Raw genomic sequence first — 25,757 nt, forward strand, 5'->3', positions numbered from 1 at the left:
CTCTTATATGTGATGCGAAGAACCGAGGGCAAAGGATTTGGATTTTAGTTTTTCGGTAATAAGAGAGGCACATCGGCCTTGTACAAGGAAAGAAAATAAAGCTAAATAAAGGGGCACATAAGTCCTACTGATACCCAGAACCTCTTGCTTCCAGGTGACGCCTTGTGCCGCTGTATCAAGACCCCCTCTTCTGGATTTTGGCTCCTCTTATATCACTTGAATCTGCCTAACTAATTACATTGTTCCCTGTGATCAAGGAGTGCGTTTTTGGTCCATGCCCATTAGATCGGGTTTCATTGCATGGTCCAGCCCGCTTCTTGGGAATGCAGGTTTCTGCGTGCTCAGGGCCACCCGGTTGACCAATTCCCAATATATATACACGTACCTAGACAACGGGAACCAGAATCGATTGCCCGAACCTAATAAACATCTCTGTTTAAATGTGTCTCTCAGCACTGTCTCTGTTGCCTCTCACTTGATTGATCTGTACTTGTACCTTGCAGCCCAGAAGAGATAGTGTATGAAGTTCAGCCCACTCAGCACACAAATCAGCCAATAGAATCGGTCCAAGTGGTAGCTGTTGAGGTTGGGGCCGGAGAGCCATCCTCGGTGGCCCGGGCTTCCTGTGGCTCCATTAACAATGGAGACAATCACAGAGCTCAGGTAATATCCCATTGCCAGTGATGCCCATGACAGGGAGGTAGCAAGCGACCTCATGCTGCTCGGGGCCTCGGAGAAGAAGAACTCCAGCAGACCCGCGAGCGTGAAGAGGTCGGCAGATCCTAGGAAGAGGTACTGGAAAGCGACCCAGAAGAATGAGATTGGCAATGGCCCACCAGAGTCTAGCAGACCCTTGTTGGTTGCCACTCGTTTTCTCTTGACCTCAACCAGGGCAGCCACCGCCATCGCCATGATTGAGAGGGCCAGCCCGACCCCGATTCTCTGGAGGTGGGTGATGCCCATCTCGGACTTGGTGGCTCTCCGGGCAAATGGGACGATCACATGATCATAGATGGGAGCTAGTATCATGATGAAGAGGATTGGGAAGATTGGGAGGGAGGCTGGGGGGACCTTCAGGGACCCGAGTTTCGTATCCATTGTGGCGGCCTGCTGGACTGAGAAAGTCGAGAGCTGTGCGAGGCAGCAGTTTAGCATTATCGTGCAGGCGAAGATCGGGAGGATTCTGAGGACTGTCTTCACGTCCTCGACTTGTTCCGCCGAGCATTGGAGTGATGTGTGGAGCGGTTTCTCTGTCAGTGCCCTGTTTAGGAACCTGAGGCTTTCTACGTTTGTGGCCTGCCCGTGTGACGTTGTTGAGTCCTTCGGTTTGGTGGTGTGGGCCTCGTGCTCGGGTCCCATAGTCCTCTGGCCCATGTTTGATGGGCTCATGGCCATGCTTGCGATGGCGTTGCTCAAGTTTCGGGATCGGAAGCTGTTTACTGTGGCAGCAACCAAAACCTGTTCAAGGCAGCCCAGAAGATTGCCTCTTTAATGATCAAATTTCAGTCCGATTTTTGTCCACAAGCAAGCATTACCGATGGTTCTTTCAAATTCCTTGAGTTCTAAAAACATTACCTTCGATATTGACGTGAGCGGGCTCCCTGAGGGAATCTTGTTGCGGTACATGGCAGAGCCAGCAAGGAAGATCGGGATGGACAGTAGTATCGCTAGGGTCGAGATCCCGAACCCCCACTCCCAGCCTTTGTTGTCCTCGACCCACACGACAAGAGTCACAGCGATTAGGCCACCACAAGAGAGGCAGAACACAAAATAGTTGAAGAAGGTGGACCTCTGCTTCCTCCCCTGGGCTGTGGAGTCATCGAACTGCTCAGCTCCATGGGCCGGGAGCGAGCCCTTGATGCCCCCGACTCCAAGGGCCACCAGGTAGAGGCCAGCAAAGAGCATCGCGGCCTTTCCTCCATGGACTTTCTCACACGGGCTGCCGGAGCTCGCGGCCTTGTCGCAGGGCTGTGGCTTTAGGGCAGATGACTTGGCTTGCACTGTAAGTATCACCAATCCCTGTCACAAGGTAACATAATTTTTAGTAAATTTTCTATGTTAAGTACAATGGAAGGATGATATTATCCTACTCGGTGTAATTTCTATTATGTATCCTAACAGTAAAAAGATAAAATCGAGAATGTTTGTTTGAGTTCGATGAATTACGGTGAAAGTAACAGCGATGTAACAATAGACAATAGCATTGTCATCCAATGCATGTTCGAAATAAAGCAATCAATAGCACATTAGTTCCATGAAAGATTAGATTTAGATAGGGGCCCTCTACTTGGCTTTTCTAATAAATGCTATGCCCCGTGCATTGCCTCTTTTTGGACATAAGTGGGATCCATTTTATTTAAATAAAATATTCGAAATTCAAGAAAATCAATAAAAAATAAAGAATAATAGCCAACTTCCCCAATCACTCACGGGAATAAACAAATATCTTTTGAAGTCAGGACATGAAAATAAAGTTTGGGCTTTGGAAAAGCCATCGCTTTCCATGCTTCCCCACTTCTGGTTATCTTTCACCTCAATAGAGAGCAAATATGGAGGTTCAAACGAGATACCTAATTCTCCCTTGAAAACCCAATACATAAATAAATAAACAAAAGATAGAGCGAACAATTTAAGAGGATCATGTGATTGTCTTGACTTTTCCCATGGTGTAAGGAAAAAAAAAAGGGAACTATTGACAAGTATAGATAAAATCGAGATTCAAAGCAAATACATGACAAGCCTATATGAAAATAATCATAAATAGGGGTGTAAAAAATAATTAGAAAAGGGCCACTCATCCGAACGCCGGGCCTTCCCCACATGTTTTATGCCCAATCTTCACCCTTGGGCCCCGAGTTTGCACCACGAAAAGGACTAGTTTCTATGAGATGTCACCCTAGCGATGCTTCCCTCTCGAATATGATAAGTGGAGGAAATGCCCTTGTTTCTATGTATACAGCTGTTAAGGGTCTATTAATCTAGTCAAGCTGCACGTGGATAAATGGCCAAAGCAACCTCGGCTCTGACAGCACATTTATCAAACTATGCATATGCCTCATTCGCTTCATTCGGACAAGAATTGTGAGTTCATGTAACTGCGGAACTTGCTTAACGAGGGGCTCCGCTCAAGGTGCCTACGGTTTGGCGAAGCTAAGCAACATGTTATATCTCAACCCATTGATGAATTCAAAGAAAGAAAAACAGAAAGAGAGACTCGATCATATTGAATATGAATAGGTAAGGTAAGTAATTGCAAGTCCTTCATGAAGTTGAGGAGGCCCACTTGAGAGCCACTACCCGTTCCCCAATTGGCGGAACTATATCACCGAATCTAAGACAGGGACCGTACGGTTGTCTACGTGACACGTGGCGACGGATGCGATGACCGGACAGTGAAGTGACACTCGGCATGGCAAGAAGGTAAACAGTGACGACCTGGCGGTTTACTATAGGCCATATTTAGGGCGTCCTATCAGGTACAAGGTGACAAAGTAGTTACTTGCTATGACGTAGAAGACAATGTTTCTCGGGGACACACTTTGCTTTCAAACTAACACACTCATGGGACACATTAGAAGTTTCTCTTATGTCGAATGGGGCTAAAGGCTGTCGATGAAAACACATGTTATGGGACTTCCCCAACTCAACCCAGCCCCCAATATCTCAAATCTGATTGGATGCTTTTGCATGAGGAGGAGGATGCCCGGAGCCGAGGCGCCGTATCGAACCTGATACATGTGATCTATCTTAGAAATGCAGCGCACCAACAAGGTGAAGACAATTGTGCAATGCGCCAACAGGGTGAAGACACACGTGTCAGTGTGATATTTGATTAGTCGACGGAAAATGTCACAATGGGGTCTAAAAACAGGGATGCATATAAGTTCATACATTTCGGTCACGACGTGTCACGGGATTCTAAACTAACAAAACTATATGGAAAAGATTGTGGTACTTATAGATAGTAATGGAGTTTCACCTTATCTGTAACTATTGTGACATCTAGATATCTCCACACACTCAGAAATGCGATAAAACTTCTATCATTATTAGTCGGAAAAGAAACGCATTAAACTAAACCACTAAAGGGGTAGTGTTGCATGAGAAATCCCGTCGCTATCTTCTTTTTACTTTATCATATTCTTATCATTTCCCCTTTCATTTACCATTCATTACCGTTAAAATAATTAAGTTTCATTTTACTTTATATTTTCTTTTTTTGTGAAAAGTTACTAACTATCTATTATTCATTCATCGGCCTAGAAAAGGAAAAAGCGACAAATATCTATTTAACGGTGGGGTAACATCTATATAATTCTTGGAGGGTCCATTATGTTACGTTTGTCTTCCCAATAAGGATAGAACACGTACTGACGTAACAAAACCAAACCTCACACATTCTTTTATATGATATACATGATATGATTATGTGCGTGTATACATATATGTAGTATGTATGTATAACATAGGTGATATATATGTCTCACCCAAAATTACTAAAAAAAGAAAAAGAAAGAAATAATGGGTTGTGGGCAGAAAGCAGCAGATGTGCTACATGCGTCACCAAATCTTCTAATTTATGCATGTATGCCAAATTCATCCCCTCATGATATCACGATATCGAGCCGAAAGAGGAAGAAAACTTAACCGATCCTGATATTTTTTGGAAATATTTAATCAAGGCGAGCACTGAGATTGAGATGCATCTGGATGCATGATATATCACGGGTGGGACCAAATTGAATGAAAAAATTATGGAACAAGTAATTAAATATAAGGATATTGCATAGGAAGTTTGGCTATGTGTGTGTGCGTGTATATATATATATATATTCGTTGTATTTGCTGCACTATCAACCCCCTAGCTCCCCCCACCCCCAAGTTTAATTGAAAAGGACAATAATTCTGACCCAAACATGATACCGTTTTGCGCCACGTGTATTCTCTGTTACCTAGACAAACTCATTATTGTGCTTTTAGTATGTTGACGCTACATATTACTGCACGAAATCGCAGATAGTACAATCTATATATGTAAATGTACGACTAAAAGGAGCAGAAAGATCTGGTCCGACTCACTGCCCTACTGAGGCCCAGTGATTAGGCGATCAAGAAATTAATGAAAACGTTGAGTTAAATGGGCCGGAGTCGATTACCAGGAATTCTATGGCGGCGCTTATCAGGTAGATGTGATAAGCGGTGAAGAAGGCGTCGGATAAGAAGCCGCCCAAGAGGGCAAGGAGGAAGGCCGTGCCCATGAAATCTGTGACATTGTTGGCTGCGTCGGAAGGCGATTGGTGCATGTAGTCCGACAGGTACAGCACCAAGTTGCTCGCGTTCGCCAGATATGCCAAGTTCTCCAGTATCTCCACCACTTCAATTAATTAACATCGTCCATTATCATCACGGAAATCACCACGAAACGAGCACCGAAAAAGAGTAAGAACATAAAAACTTAATTTCAATAAACACGAGTTAAATAACATAACAATATATATGCAGCCTATGTTATGGGGTCTGTTTGACATACCCAAGACGAAGAAGGCGGCTAGCATGCCACCGTGGCGGCCAACGAGGGCGGGGCGGCTCCTCCAGTCGACATAGCCTTCCCATCTTTCCAGCTGATCATGATGGTTTCCTTCTAATTCCTGTGGCCAAAGAGTCACGGGAGAGGATAGTTAGAGAGAGAGAGAGAGAGAGAGAGATAGTGCAGAAAATTCTAATGGCCTTTTCTTGTGAAGGATCTGATCAGTTGAGAGGCTGAGGAAGAGAGAGAGAGAGAGAGAGAGAGAGAGAGAAAAGCTCCCAACCCACCATTGAAGCTTTTACTTTGACAAGTTGAGGGTAAGTTATGGAGATGAGCTTTGGAAGGAAGAAGGGGAAGAAGAAGACTGATTTGGTAGGGGGAGGGAAGGAGATGTGGGCGAGGGGTGGGAGAGATTTAAAGAGGTCCTTTGTTAGAGAGAGAGAGAGAGGGAAGCTCCCAATCCACCATTGAAGCTTTTGCTTTGACAAGTTGAGGGTAAGTTATGGAGATGAGCTTTGGAAGGAAGAAGGGGAAGAAGAAGACTGATTTGTTGGGGAGGGAAGGAGATGTGGGTGAGGGGTGGGAGAGATTTAAAGAGGTCCTTTGTTAGAGAGAGAGAGAGAGAGAGTCTAGACCATTCCCATCACACCCTTCTCTCTCTCTCAAAGAAAGTGATTTTGATCCTTCCTTTTGACTCCCTTTATGCAACCCCAAAAAGAATTCTCCTCCCAATACATATATATTTCTTTTATTTTTGAAAATCTTTTGCTAATGCACTCAAAGAGCCCGGGGATAACTTACATGTATAGAAGAAGAAGGCAATGCAAATGAATTAAGATAAGAATCGCGATACAGACGTTTCACCTGTCGTGTTGCTATATATAACAGAAAAAATTATCGATGACTTTTTTCATACAAAATTTTTGCGACTTTTTAACGTTTAGTATCGCATTTCAGCCAATAACTGTTCGGCTACATTATGTTACGTTATCAGTTGATTAAACATATAATATCGTGAACGTCATTAATTTCTTGTACTAATACGACATGTTCATTTATACAGTTGCTTGAAAAGTTAGACGGGCCAAATGAGCACTTCGAATAAAAGGAAATAAGAATCAAATTCACATAGATATGTTTCTTTTATAAGTTATCAAATTCATATCGCCATTTTTGTAAAGGGTTCCCATAAGCGCAGGGTGTCCTTCTTGTCTTCATTTTTTCCTTTTTATTTATTCTTTTTTCTTTTTTGGCTGAAATTTTTCCTATTTGTCTAGTTTGACCGAGCAACCTCCAATAAATACAAAGGGCCTAAAGAGCCCACCAAACTTTTTTTTTACATGCCGAAAAAGATGAGCCTCCACACTACAAATTACCATGGTTAATTTTGTTTTCACGCACAAAAATAGATGACTTAACCGATGGGAGAAAAAAATAATAGATGGTTATGACTGATCATCTTGTATTACAACAATTTTCAATCACAGTATGATATATTGGTATTAGTGGAACTTGTAAAACTTATTTATTTTCATTTTGTTTGACTTGTGATTGAGAGAATACGTTCCGTATATAGGAAATATAAAATTCATTATATCAAGAATTTCTTAGAGCTAAAGAAAATATTTTCCAGCGAAATTTCAGCATATATCTCAAGGGTTTTATTTATGTATAATAGAGCAGAGAAGCTCATAAAACTTGTTTTGTTTTGACTTTTATTAGACGTTATATGTTAATTGATATGCAATTAGATGAGTGACAACCACCTAATACTTTCTTTGTGATAAATATTGGATTAATTAATATCAAGAACTTAACTATATTAAAGATAATTTATCTTCTGAAATTTTATTATAGATCCCAAGGGTTTTATTTATGTAAAATAACAACTTTGATTTACTAAAAGTACGTAATATATCTCCATCCAACCAAAGCTCAAAGAAGGGACTTTACATTACTGAAAGAAGAAAAGAGAGGCTTTCCTAAAAGAGAGAAAACCTTTATCTCATACATTTCTACCCACTCTATGAATTTTATTTTATTTTTCCTTTTTGCATTTTGATCGAATCGATAATCAGACGAGAATATTATTGTTGTTTAATCCTCAACACACGAGTAACAACATTATATATCCTCAGGAGATAGTTGACTTCACAATGGAATTTATTAGGCATGTCGACTGCAGAAAATGACAAAAATCGACATTAAGAAAAATGAGATTCAGTGCAGCGAGCTAATACATAATGATATCCTGAATTCTCACTATCTTTATTGCTTTTCATGCCTTTATATACTTCATTTCTATTCTCTCATTCAAATTAAGCCCAAAAATGTTAAGCCTCGGTCAGTTTAGAAGGTTAATATGATTATTTCTTGGGCAAGGTGCTTCCTTTTTCCTTTTATTCTGAAGTTATTTTTTGGAAAAAGTTTTAACATGTATTAATGGGATTATCTTGCAGAAAAAAGTAAATATTAAATGCCACAGTTGTTTCTCTATGAAACAAAAAGTCCCCAGAGAGTTTCCACGATAAAATATCAGGTGGAATTTATATATATATTATGATATATAATTCTTCATTCGAAGCCTATCACGTTATCTTGTGAAGCTCCGGTATCTTTTTTTTTTTGTTATAAGTGAAGTCTATTGGAATAGTTTAGGTTGCGTTTGGTTTCATAGTAGGATTTTAAAATCAGATTTTGATTTTGAAAAAGAGTGGTATAAATGGGGTCTACCTTTTGACTTTGTATGAATTATGTTATTTTGTTGTGGAAAAAAATAATATAAATGGGACCCACTCTTTAATTTTGTATGAGTTATTTTGTTTTGTAGTAGGTAGAGTTAAGTTAGAATTGTAATTCTAAAATAACACTCTAAAACCAAACAGGGCCTTATGAAACAAAAAACTAACTAAAATGGTACAGATAATCAGGGACGTGCCCGAGTCTTGGGTCAATGGGGCCGAACTCCTTGAAGAGGCAATATTATAGTAATCATTTTGAGTTAGGAGGTGGAACATGAAATTTCACTTAAAAAAGAAGAAGAATAATATGTGAATTTCTCAGAGTGTCAGAATTTTAGAGAGAGGAACTGTCCTCCTCAGCCCATCATTGCAGACAGTCTTATTGCAGGAAATGACATGTGACATTGCATTACAATCTTTTTCTCTCTTTTATATATTTCGGGCTCTGTTTGGCCACCGAAAAAAATTTAACTTAACTCGCAAACGGACAAAAAATGGGGGTCAAACGGTAATATGGAGGGACCCACAAAAGCCTTCATCTTCAAAGTCCTCTGTTGGCCTAATTTTTTTTGTTTCACAGACAGAACGGTCAGCTGAGTTCCATCTAACCCCTGGGTCGTCTATCTTGCTACACGAGAGTTGAAACCGGACTTCGACGGTGGTGAAGCTGTTGAATCTGCCCCGATTTCAACTCCATTTTAGGGGCGTCGCATCGTAGAAGACATCGACATCGGCTGCGAAGACTCCTAATCGACATTGCCGAGTCGTAATCGCTCCAGAATTCACTGCAATCGGCCGCCCGAAGAAGGTAATCGATGTCGGAATTTCGCAATTACAATAAGCAATAATCAATTTCACGGATATGACATCCCATCTTGCAAATTTTTCCCTTGCTTGATTGCGCAGAAGAATTAGTAGAAAGTACCAGCAAGAACAGGGCAAAGGCCCCCCTTTGTTAGGAATACGATTCCCCCAACTGAGCAACGTCTGCCACAGAAGGACAACGATTCCCTTCTTTGGGCTTTTTCGAGGGTCCTTGCACTGCATTGTTCACCAGCACGCGAGGCTTTAATACCAGCGTCTCCTCTGCTGTTGAACGCATTCTGCATTTAAGGTAATTTCTACATTTCCTCTCGCTAGTTGAAGATGTTTGTTGCATTATTTTATGGCTTCCACTGCATTCTTTGGTCACTGAGAGCCAATATGTTGTTCTAGTTGTGCTGAAACCCCGTGTGAAGGTTGTTCTGTTGTTCCGTGTCCAGCGAGTGTGAAGCTGCTGTTGTTCTTCTGTTTGTTCAGTGCTATGCTTATCGCCTTGTGTCGATTACTGTTTCTGTGTCTAGCTCTTATACGAATGGGAAGCTGTTGTTCTTCTTTCTTCTTTATGTTTGTTGAGTGCTATTCTTAGTTTGGGAGAAGATCAAACCAATTATTCTAGGACAACTCACTCTGTAAGTTTCTCATGAAGTCATATGTCCTGTAGATTACTATCTGAATGGTTTGAAGACCATTTAATTCTTTTTCAAAGTAATTACTGTATGTCTTCATTCATAGGAAGTGTCAGAGAGATCTTATGTTTGATAGCTGACCTTCTCTGCTTATGGAGATGTCCAATTTTACACAATTTGATTCTGTTCTGTTAATATTATTTTTTGCCTATTATGTGTGGAAGTTGTGGTCCAAAAGTTGCATCGATAATGGCTCTAAAGGGTGAGCATGTACTGGAATGGAGTGATGAGATGGAGTTGGCATTCATACATATCATGCTTGAGAAGTTCAAAGTGACCCAAACGACTTCCTGGAAGAGATCTCATTGGGAAGAGATGACTCAGGAAATAGAGAAGCAATTTCATGAAGCGCAACTTTGCTGGACGAAGGTAAGGGACAAGTGTGCTAGATTGAAAGGGACGTACAGGCAGTTCACTGAGCTAAGAAACCACACTGGAGTGGGATGGGATGCAGACACGAACACCATCAAGGCCAGCCCCGATGTCTGGGATATGTTCAGCAAGGTACACGCTTCAGATATGTTACTGTCTTCTGTGCGTGAATCTGAGTTCCTAATATGAGTTATGCAATGCTAACAATTCCTTCTATTTAAAATGCCTGTTGGTCGTTGAATTTTCTAGATATTTGCATGTCCTTTATGGGATGTCGTTGGCTTTCTATAGGTCCTCACTATTTACTGTTACTGTTCTCGTAACATATACCGTATCTGAACGTGCAGAAGAACAGGGCATTCAAGGCATTCCGGACCAAAGGCTGCAAGCACTACAACCTACTGAATGAGCTTTTCAATTCTTCAACTGCTACCGGTGCTCTTCGCATCTCCTCCACCGATCCACCGACAACTTCATCCGAGGAACGACGGATGCATGCGGCATTCATATCAGTGTCGAGGGGAAAGCAGAAACAGTCTGTGAACATCGGGGAGGGCTCCGACGAGAGTGACGACCCCGTCAATGTTCAAGATCCAATTATATCAGAGTCCCGACGTCGAATCCCTAAAAGAGCATCATCGGAAAGGTCCATAATGCAGGAGTGCATGGAATTGTTCAGGGATAGCTTCAACAAGAATGGTCCCGAAACCCCATCGGCGTCAAAACGAAGCAAGTCCGTATCAAGCCCTGAGAAGCCGGAGAAGGATAGCGTCAACGAAGCCATGTTAGAGTTGAAAAAATTGAAGGACAAGGTCCCACGTCGTTTTTATGTGAAAGCCGCCATGGCGCTGATAGATAAGGAAATAAGGAGGGTTTTCATGTTCTTAGACTAGGATGAGCGAATTGAATGGCTGCAGGACCTTGCTGACTCCTGAATCGACGCGCAGAGTACATTGGTTTACGTTTAGTTGAATATGTTCCGCTAATTGCTTTTACTTTACTTTGTTATGACATTTGATATTCTGACATGTTTGTTTCGGGTGTTTGGAATAATTTAAGTTGAATATTTTTAATGCGTGCTTTGACTGTCTTGTGTGGTATGAAGTGTGGTTTTTAATTGTTAACGACCCGTGCATTATATTCTTTCAACAGTTATAGGCGTACAGTGGCAATACTCAATATGCCAAGGAATAGCAATTCTGCACGGTATAACAGTTCCTCTAACGACGACGAGATCGTTGTTAGGCAGCGGTGGTTCTTCTTATTGATGGTACGACTAATGGAGGCCGAACGAGTGGTTCAAAGGAACATTCCGTGCAGAACTTCGGCACTTCAAGGAAGACAATACACATTTGAAGTTTTGGGGAACGACGTTAGATGCTTCGAGTCGTTTAGAATGGAACCGTATGTGTTTAGAAATCTTTGCGACACACTTCGGCTGCGCTGTGGTATCACTGACAGTAGGAATGGTATCACCGTGGAAGAGATCGTAGGAATGTTCTTATTGGTTATTTCACATAGTTCACGCTATGCAATTGTGGCAGAAAGGTATCAACATTCAAAAGAAACGGTGTCACGAGCGGTCATAAAAATTCTCCGAGGAATACTGGCCTTATCACCCGAGTATATTCGACCGAGGAACGTAGCTGTACAGCCGGAAATTGAAAGGGAACCACGATGGCGTTTCTTTAGGGTATTTTTCTAATACTGCCAAGCTATGAATAATTTATATCGTAATATTATATAAATTACATAATAATTTTGTATTGTCACGCAGGATTGCATTGGAGCAATTGATGGAACCCATGTGGCTGCATGTATCCCTAGAGAGAATAGAGTATCATATCTCGATAGAAATGCTGAGATAACACAAAATATACTGGCCGCTTGTTCCCATGACATGATGTTCACATATGTCATGACAGGTTGGGAGGGTTCGGCACATGATTCAAGAATATTTTCCGAAGCTGCTACATTGGAGCAATTTCCAGCGCCACGTGGTGGTTAGTGTTTGCTGATTGCTTTTCTCTTTTTGATAAAATTTCAACACTAACATATTTAATTGAACAATTATCCATTTTTTCTTGCCAGACCAATTTTATGTTGTCGATGCAGGGTTTTCTAACATTCCTGGATATTTGGCTCCATACAAGGGGGAACGATATCACCGAAGTGATTTCGGTCAGCGCAATCCACCGACAACAGAGAAGGAGCTTTTTAATCAGCGTCACGCATCAGTGCGCAACGTTATCGAACGGTGCTTTGGTATTTTGAAGAGGAGATTTGCCATACTAAGATTAATGCCAAACTTCATACCGGTAAGACAAGGGCAACTTGCCCTTGCCTTTTTTGTTTTGCATAATTTTATACGACACAATAATTATCACGACAGATTATTTGCGGAGTACGGCGATGCATGGACGGAGTACACTGAATTTCGAAGTCCACCGCCAGAAGAAGGAATTAGAACTCAAGTGGATATAAGTAGTGACGAAATGAATGTTGTGCGCGACCGTATCGCAAATCGCTTATGGCGCCTAGAAAGAGGAGAGCGATGATATACACTGTTTTATTTGTATTTGAATTTAGTGAGCGCATTGTACTGTTTTGCCATTGAATGTGTCAAATTTATATTAAATGGTGTCTTGAATGTAAATTAATGTTGGAAGGAAAATTGATCTTGAAAGCAAAACCCAACATGGGGCCCACCATGAGTTGCATGTAACTCAAAATTTTGTCTTCTAGCAAAAATAAGTTGAGTTGAGTTTTTCCAACTTTGTTGCCAAACACAACTTGATCTTGGAAGCAAAACCCAACATGGGGCCCACCATGAGTTGCATGTAACTCAAAATTTTGTCTTCTAGCAAAAATAAGTTGAGTTGAGTTTTTCCAACTTTGTTGACAAACACAACCTTAACATTTAATTGAGATTTGCACATCTCACCTTCTCATCTAATATTTTCTCAGTTTAAGCAGGACAGCTCCCAATAATTAGATGCGGTATCAGTGGTCGTGCCATGTAATATAAAAATATTATCTAGAGCTAGGTGTAAAAAGCAAGCCGTCTCTTCCACGGCTGCCTCCCCAAGTTTCTTAAAATATGATCATAGAATAAAATGAACAAAAACAATAAAAAATAAATGAAAATTTTTATTGATTCGTGTTAGCGTGTGAAATCGTATTCTTTGAACCGAGCTTAGGCAAGTTTCTGACCGACGAACACCTGAAAGTTGGTTTATGATCTCAAAAGATACGGAATTCTGAGTTCGTGTGGGGAGATTTGGGTGTTGAATGTGGGTTTACTTGCGCTGGTAAAGTGAGTCAAAAGATATGATCGCTTTCGTCTACCTACCATCCACTATTATTTTACTTATTCAACCTTATTTGTACTTCTTGTGGACGGTCTATACTAATCATTATACAACAATTTAAATTAAAAAAAAAAGTATTATGTTGTCGGGGTTCCACTTTGATTTATGGATACGTGACCGCTTCATGGATTTCTCGCCCTAAAATAATTTGAGTGGAGAGAAGATCTGTGAGTTTGCTGGAATATATTGTTATTGTGGAAGCAGTGAGGCTATACATAAATTATTTAAAATTGACTATGTATCATGATTCGTGGACTCCTTCAAAACCGTTATTTGACAGTACACAATTCATTGCAAATCATGGCAGATCCGATACCGTCTCTCATTTGCTTTCGTATTGAGCAACTTTTATCGTTTTCTTTTCTAGTTTTTCGTATCTGAGATGTAACTTAAACTGTTTGGTACTATGTGTACTCTGTCAGATTACAAAATAACTTGTATAAACTAAAGTTTAATGTTGAGATCAATTAAAAATTCATGAACTACTGTTCTCCGTATCATCCATGCCTGTGTATATACGTGAAGAAAGTGCCGAGTACATGCCAAAGGAGGACTCAACTGCTGGCAACGGCGATGGTGATTTGTGGGCATGAGTCGGGGCAGCAAAAACATTAGAAGAAAAGTATGATTATCAACTATCGATAAATAATCAAATCGATCTTCCAGAGGATGTTAATTATATATATATATATATATATATTAATGCTTCCATGTGCAATACGCAATCTGAAAGCTTTGTCAAGGAAGAAAACAAATGCAGGTAACTCAAGAACAATAGTGTCAATTTCCACAAGGGAAAAAAACATAATAATAATGTCAAACAGAAGTAGATATATCCGGCACAAACTTATCAGTTTGAAAAATTGAAAGTCTAGCTATATAATAAAATCAGTATCATACGCGATTAATTTTTGCACCGTTTGAATATCGAGCAAACTGTTTTAATCATGTGGTTGCTTTGATTAGTATGGATGGATCTTATATACTCTGATGGCAATTAAATCCTGTAATTGTCTTTTATGGCAGCATAATTAGCAGGTAAACTATTGATGCATTATAGTAGATAAAAAATATAGATAGATGCAATAAATTTTAGCAGAACCCTAATCGATCATTAACACCCATAATATGTCAAAAAGAAAAGTGGAGCAAAATTAATCAAGCAACACCTAACAACAGAGTTTGATAACTCTTTTGTTTTGCTTTTTTTTTTTCCAAAAAGAATCTCATAACTCAAACTTCATGTTTTTGGGCGAATTATTTATAGATCTCGTATTTACATGTCTAAAATAAAATAGGCATGATGAAGTGAAAAAATTGAATCGACTCGTGCATTTGGTAGATTTTGAACAAAATTCTTCTTCCTTCCTTTTTTAAATAAAAGGCAGAATTTCTTTTAGATGTAACATTTGGCACCTAAAATTTTTCACGTTAAACGCTATAAATTATAAGCTATCCGATTAAAGAAATTTCAAAATCTCCCACTCTTGCATGTGTACCTCTACAATTTCATTTCTTAAACAGCTTCAGGGTATATAGATTCGCGGGATTGCAGAGTGTTTACTTGAATGAGTTCAGATACAATTTGTCATTAAAAATTTTTGGATAAGAATTTGGGAAAGGGATAGGAAACGTGGAAGAAAACGACATGGGAAAATATAAACCCCATCAGATAATATCGGAACATTGACTTGCATTCGCGTGAATTAATTGGTAAAACAAAGACATATTTCCTCCATATAATCTGTTTTCTATTTTTTAGTAAAAATTAAATAATTAAAATAGAAAAAAAAATTGCTCTTTGCTGGTCTGTCATTAAGTGTGCATAGAATTCGGTGCATCAAGGGCCACGCAGTGGACCAATCACAGCCGGGCGATGCAACCAACGACTGTGAACCTCCCCATGTGAGGGGCGGCCCGCCACGGAGGACAGCGCATGCGCTCCCGATTGGTCAGAGATATCTCAGTCGAAGGTTTTCTTATTTTTCTATTTTCTTCTAATAAAAGTAATATTAATTAATTATTATTGGCCAAAAGATTAATTAATAATTTTTGAAAAATTCGATAATAACTTGTGACTTGTTAGCTAGGTCAGCGATCTGAAGGTGCAATTAGGAAGTATACTTAATTCGATTTTCATTGTTCATCAACCAAAACAAATACGCACGTAGAAGTATTATCAGATGATTATGAGATATTCGTAATTATTCGTACAACTTGTTAAACTATTGTTACATTGCATCTTTATATTAAAGTTGTATGTTTGTGTCACCTTATCACGAGAAACAATTCGATTATGTTTTTTTACATGAATTGCTCTCTTTTTTTTGGTCATTTGAACCATTCGGGATTCCAAAAGCATATGAACCTTGACTAATTCATATTCGAACTTAATCGTCCCAAAATAATAAAACTTTTTCAATTGTAATTTTTCTTCATTCACATCTTCCTTTTCCCTTCTTGTCAGGCAAAACGCATTAATACTGCGTTTTGACCACTCTAAAAATGGCCTTACAAATTTTTTTTTAAAGTCAATTGCCTACTTTTCCCTAATTAAGTCACCTATGTATGCTTTATGTTCGCAGTAAAAGAAAGGGATTTTTACCTAAAATGACCCATGATTTACGCGTTTTGTCAAATCTATCATATACTTTTTTTTATCAGCTATATCTCATGGTTTACATTTTGCTTCAAATTTATCCCACCGTTATATTTTCCATCGACATCTAACGATCGAGCTGACGCGGCGCCCACGTGGCAAGTAAGGGCCCACTATCGCTCCACGTGCCACGTCAGCACGACCGTTAGATGTTGACGGAAAAGATATCACCGGGATAGATTTGATGCAAAAAGTAAACCATGAGATATATCTAACAAAAAAAAGCATATGATAAATTTGACAAAACGGGTAAATCATGAGCCATTTAAGGTAAAAACTCCTAAAAGAAACTATGTATGTTTTATATTAAAGTCCAACTACGTGTGCTTTATTTTTATTTTTTTATCTTTTTATTTTTTGAGATACTCTGTCTTTAATATAAATTTTAAAATTTAGTTATATCGATAGCTAGGTGACATTAGAAAGATATTTTGAATTCCTCAAAGAAATTATTGATGTTGTTGTTGTTGTTGTTGTTTAAGTCTTTGTGGATTATCACATAGAAGCATTATCAAATGGTTACGAAATATTCGTAATTATTCGTACAACTTGTTAAACTATTGTTACATTGCATCTTTATATTTTATGTCATCTCGTCATGAGAAACAATTTGATTATGTTTTCTTACATGAATTGCTCTTTTTTTTTTTTGTCATTTGAACCATTCGGGATTCAAAAATCATATGAACCTTGACTAATTTTGATTCGAACTTGATCGTCCCAAAGTGGTAAAACTTTCTCAATTGTAATTTTTCTTCATTCACATCTTTTTTTTTCCCTCTTGTTAGGCAAAACGCATTAATACTGTGTTTTGACGACTCTAAAAATGGCCCTACAAAAAACTTTTTCAAAATTCAACCGCTCACCATTCCCTAATTAAGTCAACTATGTGTGCTTTATATTCACCGTAAAAGAAATTATGTATGCTTTATATTAGGGTGTCAACTATGTATGCTTTTTTTTATCTTTTTATTTTTTGAGATACCCTGTCTTCAATAAAATTTTTAAAATTTAGTTATATTGATAGCTAGGTGACATTAGAAAGATATATTTGATTTCCTCAAAAAATTATTGTTGTTGTCGTTGTTTAAGTCTTTGTGGATTTCCACGTGGCTGACCAAATGAGCTAATTTTCGCTAACCAAACATGTAGCAAAGTTAATTTATAAATAAAATTAGTCAATTATGCCCGTGCAATATTAAATTAGATAAATTTTGAAAACACTTTAATAATTTATACTAATAATAGGATCTTTGCAATAATCTATGTCAGCATTACTGAGGGAATAAAATTTGAAATTTATTAAGGCAAGAGACTCCAAGAAACAAGTAACTGCGAGTTGAGGAATTGTTTAAGATACCTACATGAAAGCATCTTGTTGAGCGAATTGAGCAATTTCCTCACAAAAGACCGAATTAAGATATATATATATATATATATATATGTTGAATGTGGATGTCGTTCTTTCCACTTTTCTGTATAGGTGCACCAATGCATTTTGTCATCATATTATATATATATATATATGTATATATATCCAAAAGTCAATGCAAATTTTCCTTTGTTTAAATCACTGCAAATAATATAATTAATTACATTATAGCAAATAGCCTCTTGTCCATCATTTCATTAATTGAGAAAGCGCATAGGATACTATAATAATTATATAACATTATCTCTTACGACTTAATTTTTACATGCACATATCCACATTCTTCTTTCAAGTCTCATGAAAAAATGGACCTAATACATATATCGAACATTTCTCCTCTGAGTATTGGTTAAGATGTGGTACACGTACTTATGATGTCTCTGTTTGAAGCTAATAAATCCATAACATATCCAAAATAGACTTTAGCATGTCTAGTTATTTACGGCTATAGACGACATACCCAGCAGATAAAAGGGCCTAAACTGAAATCGCAAAATGACAAAAATCACATTTAATTCGAGCTGGGTCCCAAAATTATTTGGCTTTGGAATTTTGCTTAACCGAAGTCGAGAGATCCGTATGTATCTTCTTGAGAAAATTCAGTTCATCAGGGCCCAATAGGCCATATATACATGACTAGGTAGGGAGCGAATTGGAAAAAAAAAAAACCTGCCGTACTACCGATCAGTGAACTATTATCTTAAATAATTATAGATACTTTCGCGTCACACTTATTCCGCGAAGAAATTGGATCAAGTGAAAAAATTCTCGTGTTAGGCGGTTAGACATTTGTAGTGTAGATTCAAGGTGACGAAGAACTTTTGGAATGAAAGAATGTTTGAACTTAATGTAGAAGATGTATGTTAGACCATACCATATCCATATAAAATTACGCAATATTCTCATTTTTCTAGAAATCTTATCGGTTAGATATTTGTAGTGTAGATTCAAGGTGACAGAGAACTTTTGGAATGAAAGAATATTTGGAATTAATATAGAAGATGTATGTTAGAGCATACCATATCCATATAAAGTTACGCAATATTCCCATTTTTCTAGAAATCTTATCGTTGAAATTGATTTATGACAAACTTTTGTGTATATGTTAGTTGTCTCGAGATCATCCACTCATTATTATCTAACTGTATAGGTCAAATGATTCCTAAAGGCGTCTCTTTGTTCCGTTCTATATGAATTTTCAGTTTCCATCAATATTCTACTTTATTTTTGTCAAAAAAAGTAGGAACTCATTTATCTATCCGATCCGATCATCCATAACTGTTGAGCTAAAAAGAATCATCGATTTAATTAATTTGGATCATAGATTGACATTACATTAATTGTAATGTGTCATGCTGGGAGCTGTAATTAAATATATTGATTAATCTAATTTGAAGGGCATTGATTATCTGTCTGCCTTGATCTTAATTATTAGAAACGACAAACGTTGATTTTCAGCAGCATTATTGAGGTCCGTTAATTTCCCTTAATCATGCAGGTCAACGGCAATTAACCAGAAAAGCTTGGAAGGGATTAACTCTTATTTAATAATTTTATTTATAGGTCAGCCGACGTCTCGGGATACTTCAATTCAACGGTTACTTCATTTCAATAATCACCCATTTAATTTTGGCTAGCAAACTATATATATATATATATATTTATATAAAATAGATTAATTACACTATTAATGAATATTCATCGAGAAAACAAATTATTAATTAATAAACGACTAGAGACTGAAAGCCGACCAATGAGAGGTTGTCTACGTGTATTATAATTAAGAATTGGTTGCTTTTTTTTTTAATTGTGTACATTGTGCATTTAAATAGATATTTAAAAGCGAAATTAAGGAGCACATAAATTCTACTTATGACAATCGATTCTAGGATCTTTTGATTTCAAGTCGGCGCCTTGTGCTACTGCACTAAAGACTTTGCCCCAAACAAAATCGAACCTCAATGACTTTTTTTTAATAAGTAAATAGATGGGCAGCAGTAGTGACGACATTTTTGCCCTCGAGTTCAGACTCTTGTATTTAACCGCAAATATATCAGACGAATTGAACAAGCAGTACAAGCACTGGTCATGTTAGAATAGTATCACCAAAGGTTTAGTATAGTTCACAGAAGTCAATGTACGTCCAGTCCAAACGAAGATCACATTTTAACAAATGTTTTGACACAAACGCATAGAGGGATTCAAATTTAGGATCTTGAGGTTATTGGATCACATGAGAGTGAATTTGGAATCATTAAACCACCACATTTGGAAATCAACCCAAAATTTCTTAGTTACATGCCAAGCATGCGGATCACTGCATTAGTTACCTCCTTCTCAAGTGGCCTCTTCAAAATTTCATATACTATGAAATCAGTCAAGCTTATTCTTTCGATAAATGTTATAAGTTGAAATGAGTTTGAGGATCCTTGTAACCGATAAAAGAATTTATCTTTTACGGTGGAATATAAAAGAATTTATCTGTTTGCGTACATTTCTTTCATTATTATATAATCTCCATATATACTTCGTGATATAGTAAGATCACGCATTATTCTAGACTTCGGAGCGGACTAGAAGGTTTGTAAGAGAGCTTCAAGGGGCCCGGCATGTCATATGTTTCACGCTTGGAAAAGGCAATGCCCATTTGTTTCGAACAAATGATGTCTTAAATTCGACAAGAATGGCATAGCTACCCTACCCAATTCATCGGTTTTGGTTGCTACATCGAGATGATATTTACACCAATATATTGCTCTCATTCATTCTCATGGACTGAAGAGTACTTGCCCTAAGACTTGCACGTGGGTCGCATGAGCTGATCGTATAACGAGTGAACATGGACTGTTCGATAGGTTACAGGTCAAGCACGTAAAAGCGTTGAGGGTCAACGATGACGTATGCGAATACGTACTTTGAACTACATGAAATAAACTTACAAATCAGTTGACACTGATATATCCAATAATATTGGTTCAATTTTGCAATGAGATCGACCGGGAATAATTACGCCCACCATTAATTTCACATCTACAGGATGAGCAAAGTGTGCATTCTTCTCAATATGAATACATGGCTTGGGCATGAAACACGTTCTGAATTTTCCTCCCCAAAATTCTAAAGTATAGATCCCATTCTTCCATTCACATACCATTTGATTTAAAATTAAAACCTTAATCAACGTGGGTTGGTTCAAGCACTTCGATACTTATTTCAATTAAGCAAGGTGTCCTTGTGAATATAGAAAAAATTTACGATGAGAGAGCTCTATCCCTTAATGGGCCGACCGAACTTGACTGGATTAGTCGGAGTCCAATTGGACATTTAAATACCAGGATTCACACCCAAAAAAATTAAAACCTTACAAGTGTTTTAAGCTAAGCGGGAATTATGTCCATATTATGTATTATCTTAAAATGCAAATTTTCCACTGCCTCTTTTATGATCATGAAAACTTACTGTTGTAAATGTGATTTTTAATAATAAAATTATTTTAACTTATATTTAACCCGAACATCGGCCATTTATCCAAGTTATAGTTTTCGGATGGTTCCGTGTTGACTTGCCTAAAGAATTCTCGTGACATGCATTTTCGCACCTAAGCTTCTAGAAGTGATGTGTTTGATTTTTCCAACAAAAGGCTTCTTTTTCAGGCACTTCGTTTTCACCAGTATGGAAGGAATAAGCACATATGCGTTAACTTTCGGTTGCCACTCTCTGGCGACAGCAAATGACCGCGTTATTTGAATCCAAAGTTTCCGTTCGGGCCAAGGAAGAGAATTCCATTGATCCATTGCCTTGACAGCATCAGTTACCAGAAAATTGACTGCGTTTGGATAGCACGCATGGCCAAATACGTGAAAGCACACAACACATCGAGGAAAGATATCGATTTACCGTCTTTATCATATCCGGAAACTATTAGGAAGTGGAGTTTTCTGGGCCACGATATGTTAAAACTGAGAATAATCCTTAATCTAAGATGGAGGAAAAGATTTTGTCAGTTTTCCATATAGAATCTGCTACCCTCAGTGAGAAACTTGTGTAAACGGACCAACATTTGATTTTTCTCTAGAATAATCTTTTTTCCTTTTTTTTTTTTTGACCTGCTGCTTAATTTTGTTGTCTCATCTCGAAATATCGACTGCTTCTCCAGACATGTGCAGTTTCTTGCTCAATTAGACACATCCCCAGCAGCAACTACTGGGGATATATCCATTTACAACAGCTATAAACATGTTACCATCTATATGTAGATATTGAAATCGTTCTGTTTTGTTTTCAGACAATGAATGTAATCCAGACTCTTTTAGGAACCTAACCAGTGTAAACAGCTAAATGAATCCGCTGATTCGGTAGGGAAAGCACGTCGCCTGCGAGATTCACCCGATACGCTGCATCAAGCCATTCGAAAGGCAAAACGACTCCTGGACCAAGAACATGGCATGTGGGATTTTGTGGGCCTATGCCTGAGAATTTCGGGGGCCCAAAACTTATGAAATGGACCGAAAACACAAACTTTTCTGCTTTGAACAAATTAATTGAACTGCGTAGCAGTATCGAATTTAAGCTTCGGATCTTCCTGGAAACACCTCGAATTGAAGTCACTCCGTATAGAGAAACAAGAGAAGAGATCGAAACCTAGAAGCCGAAAGTTAATTGGGCCACACTCTGCTGCAAAGTTACAGATTTTGATACCGTCATCGAGTGTTTCACCCCGTTTCAGCCCATCCAAACCTAACATTATGGTCCAATTTAGTTCGGTTTTCGAATCAACTCCAGCCCAATCCATCTTGTTCAGGGAAATATTCTCTGAATATGGATCACCAGTAGTCCCTGCAAGAACACTCCCCATCCTTGAAATGGTGAAACCGATTCCTGTCCCTAACGATGATTTCCCGGTTGAAAGCTCTTGATATCATCTTGGTATATTGATGACAGTCCCAGCACACTCTGAGGTTCTTTACTATCCTAATGGGCACTGCTTCGTTCAATCTTATCAACCCGAAAGCGATTGCAATTTTCTCACTGTGAAGAGACAGAGTGTCCTCTTTCTCCTCGTCCTCTATATCGAACAGCACAGGTTCTGTATTAGCCACATACCCCGCTAGCTTCAGCCTCCGACTGATCTCATCCAGCATGACCTTAATTTCCTTAGACATAGGGTGGGTCCTATGATCTCCAGCGAAGAACTCGTGGACACCGCCATCGACTTCCAGAACACTGCAACCGGGCAGCTTCCTCACCCCTCGGGATTTCATCATCTCTCGAACGTAACTGACGCTGTCCCAGTTCCTGTTCTCGGCATAGATGTTGGAGAGTTGGACATAGGCTCCATGGTTCTTGGCCTCGATCTCGACTATCTTCATTGAGGCAAGCTCTCCTATCTCCATGTTCTTGTGAATCTTGCAGGCATTGAGGAGGGCCCCCCAGGCAGCTGCGTGGGGCTCAACCGGCATCTTATTGATAAAATCCAGTGCTTCAGTTAATCGACCAGCTCTTCCATACAGATCCACCATGCATCCATAGTGCTCGAGCTGGGGCTCGATTCCATAGACCAGTTTCATGTCCTCAAAATGTTTGATTCCTTCACTAACCAGGCCAGCCACACTACATGCTCTCAGGACCGACACGAATGTCACCTCGTTAGGGACAATTCCATCTTCCTTCATGAGAGAGAAGAGCTTGAGGCACTCGTCACCCACCCCGTTCATGGCTAGCCCGTTCATGGCACTGCTCCAAGTGTAGACATTCCTCTCCTTCATTCCCCAGAAGACGTCCATGGCCTTTCTAGTGTCCCCGCACTTGGCATACATATCGATGAGGGCGGTCCCGAGCGTGAGTGTGATCTTAAGCCTGTTCCGCTCGATGTATGCATGGGCCCACCTTCCCTGATCAAGCGCCCCGAGGTGGCTACACGCAGATAAGACCGAGACCATAGAGACCTCATTCACCCTCACGCCCTCAAGCTGCATCAAATGGAACAGCTCCAGCGCATCCCTTGGCTTCCCGCGCTGGGTGTAACCCGAGATCATCGCGTTCCAAGCAATTGGGTCTCTCTCGGGCATTTCGTCGAACAACTTCTTGGCAAAATCAATGTCCCCGCACCTCGTGCACGCGCTTACCATCGCAGTCTGACACACCACGTCTGGACTGGCAATGCCGGAGAACAACCGGTGGCATGAACCTAGACAGCCTATCTCCGCATACATGAATATCAGCCCACTCTGGATATGTGGGTCCTCCTCGAACCCGTGCTTGACGACAGCACAGTGGACTGAGGGACCGGGCCCACCCCCGGGCAGGGCCGCAGAGGCACGGACGAGGAAGTTGTAGGTGAAGTTATCGGGCCTGAGATTGTCAGGGGAGCCGAGGATCCGGCGGTAGAAATGAAAGCTACTATGAGGGGTGGGGCCCTTGGAGTGGACCCGGATGAGGGAGTTGAGAGCAAACAGCGTCTGGGCCTCACACTGGTCGAGGACCCAGACGGAGTACTTGAGGTTGACGGGGTTCCGGAGGGCAACAGCAGCGGTGAATTGGCCACAGAGATGGGCGTCAGCGGTGACGCCGCCGTACATGAGCTGCGCGTGGATCTGCTTCAGCTCCCTGAGAGTGGTGGCGGCGTCTATGAGGGCAATGCTGGGGTGCTTCACGGCGCACCTTAGGAAATTCATCAGCCCCAATCAACCCGGATTTTGGAGTTGCCGCCGGCGGCCGTCCCTTCTGCGGTCTTCCAACATTTTAAACGGCCGGTTTGTTAGTTGAATTATATGCTTGGAATTCCAAGAATACCCTTCCATTGTAGGTTTGTGGGCTTTCTTTGATTTTTCACTTCTTTTAATGGGCCGAGGATACTCGGTTTACTTTTTCTAGGACCGGCCCATGTTAATTGGGCCCAAAACTCGTCCTACTTTCATAGATGAAGAATCAATTATTTTGATGGCAAGGACGTTGAAACAACTAATTGAGTCAAATGGGTTGTAAGAGGAGTTAGTTTGTGGGAAGAAAATAAAGTTTTTGGAGGGTTAAAGTTGGGAGCATTGGTTACTTATGGTACGACAAACAATCGAAGATCACATAGCAATCTCAGTTTCATCAGAGATTTTGATAAATTAGACGATGAATGTCCTGACCAGCAACACTTTATAATATTGTCTTGATGTAAAGATTATGACTGTTCGATGGGTAATATCATATATTACACGGGGAGTATGTGGTAGGAATCTCATTGACGTGGCATGACCGAAGTCAGAAGTTACGAGTCGTGGATTTTTACCCGAAAGGTGCTGTACGTATGGAGATATGTGCATTAAGATATTACTAAACTTTAGGCTTGATGCTGATGCCGCGGGGGTTACTAGAAAGTCTCTTACCCCTGCAACTTGTTTGACAAAATGCTTGACTTTTGTAGCCTGCATGAGTCACTGTCCCAAGTGCCTACGTGATTCGCCCCGACCTAACCCCGAAAATGCGGCTGGTTAACAAAATAAGTAAATGCCCTGTTCCTAAATGTATCTCTGACACGCAAGTGGAGTATGTGCTTCCCTCGTAGATCATCCAGAATGTTTCGAAAAACATGAATGTATACACATCCCAACATGAAAGGCTTGCAGTTCAGGAGAGCCGGAGCGAAGAGTGTTTGCCTGGTGTTCTCATCGAGCTTTTGGAGGACGGGGGAGTTGCCCTGCCGTCCTTATCCCTCGTGGTCGAGATGAAATAAGTTAGAACCTAACCCATAGTTTCTACGGGTCGATAATCAGAGACATGGAAAGTGAGATGGATGGTTGTTATGAAGTTACGCTCTAAGTGAGATGACGGGATGATTTCATTTGCTGCTCACTCGAGTTCGAGCCATTGGACTTTTCTTAACACAGAAATCGAAGACGTAGACTAATGTTAGTGTTAGTTCCCTACAGCTATGGAATATAACCCCACCGCTCGAGAAAAAATAGTTCCCTAAGGGAGAAAATGCTTAACAGAACATTGGACTTAACCTACCCCCCCGGAGGGCTTTTTGCAATCACCAGTCGACTCTCGGGGAAGGTCCATGCCGTTCCATCCATTAGGATTGTATTCCTTTCTCATGCGTGATTATTGACTTTATTAATATAAAAAATATAAAAAAAGGCAGTTACTTTCCACAACCA

General features: G+C 39.7%; 3 protein-coding genes across 4 annotated transcripts; 1 reads left to right on the forward strand and 2 right to left on the reverse strand.

The window, feature by feature from the left end:
* Nucleotides 1-8: 8 nt before the first annotated feature.
* On the reverse strand, nt 9-6,181 carry LOC116212427 (protein NRT1/ PTR FAMILY 4.6-like). 2 transcript variants are annotated; one of them, XM_031547041.1, is made up of 5 exons: nt 5,993-6,181; nt 5,531-5,648; nt 5,157-5,374; nt 1,576-2,019; nt 9-1,458 (listed from the first exon to the last, which is right to left on the reverse strand). In XM_031547041.1, exons 1-5 carry the CDS (start codon nt 5,993-5,995, stop codon nt 472-474), a joined length of 1,770 nt encoding a protein of 589 aa, XP_031402901.1. In that variant the 5' UTR covers nt 5,996-6,181; the 3' UTR covers nt 9-471. The 2 variants fall into 2 exon arrangements, with proteins under 2 accessions (XP_031402901.1, XP_031402900.1); XM_031547040.1 differs by having other exon boundaries at nt 5,815-6,181.
* A 3,784-nt stretch (nt 6,182-9,965) lies between these two features.
* LOC116212256 lies at nt 9,966-12,156 on the forward strand. The gene is made up of 4 exons (XM_031546820.1): nt 9,966-10,280; nt 10,496-11,028; nt 11,301-11,418; nt 11,926-12,156. Exons 1-4 carry the CDS (start codon nt 9,966-9,968, stop codon nt 12,154-12,156), a joined length of 1,197 nt encoding a protein of 398 aa, XP_031402680.1.
* A 9,991-nt stretch (nt 12,157-22,147) lies between these two features.
* LOC116211214 (putative pentatricopeptide repeat-containing protein At5g40405) lies at nt 22,148-24,353 on the reverse strand. The gene has a single exon (XM_031545485.1). It carries the CDS (start codon nt 24,282-24,284, stop codon nt 22,434-22,436), a length of 1,851 nt encoding a protein of 616 aa, XP_031401345.1. The 5' UTR covers nt 24,285-24,353; the 3' UTR covers nt 22,148-22,433.
* Nucleotides 24,354-25,757: the final 1,404 nt, after the last annotated feature.

This window comes from Punica granatum, chromosome 6 (genome assembly GCF_007655135.1).
Source record: "Punica granatum isolate Tunisia-2019 chromosome 6, ASM765513v2, whole genome shotgun sequence".
NCBI lineage: Eukaryota > Viridiplantae > Streptophyta > Magnoliopsida > Myrtales > Lythraceae > Punica > Punica granatum.

Excerpts from the sequence above, each read along its gene's own strand:
- LOC116212427 (XM_031547041.1), bottom strand. Across the intron at positions 2,020-5,156 it reads GCGCCGCCATAGAATTCCTG|GGATTGGTGATACTTACAGT; the intron begins GTAATCGACTCC and ends ACCTTGTGACAG. Across the intron at positions 1,459-1,575 it reads CGCTCACGTCAATATCGAAG|GTTTTGGTTGCTGCCACAGT; the intron begins GTAATGTTTTTA and ends TGCCTTGAACAG.
- LOC116212256 (XM_031546820.1), top strand. The coding sequence starts at position 9,966 with ATGGCTCTAAAGGGTGAGCATGTACTGGAATGGAGTGATGAGATGGAG. Across the intron at positions 10,281-10,495 it reads TCTGGGATATGTTCAGCAAG|AAGAACAGGGCATTCAAGGC; the intron begins GTACACGCTTCA and ends CTGAACGTGCAG. Across the intron at positions 11,419-11,925 it reads GGTGGTTCTTCTTATTGATG|GATTGCATTGGAGCAATTGA; the intron begins GTACGACTAATG and ends ATTGTCACGCAG.
- LOC116211214 (XM_031545485.1), bottom strand. The coding sequence starts at position 24,284 with ATGAATTTCCTAAGGTGCGCCGTGAAGCACCCCAGCATTGCCCTCATA.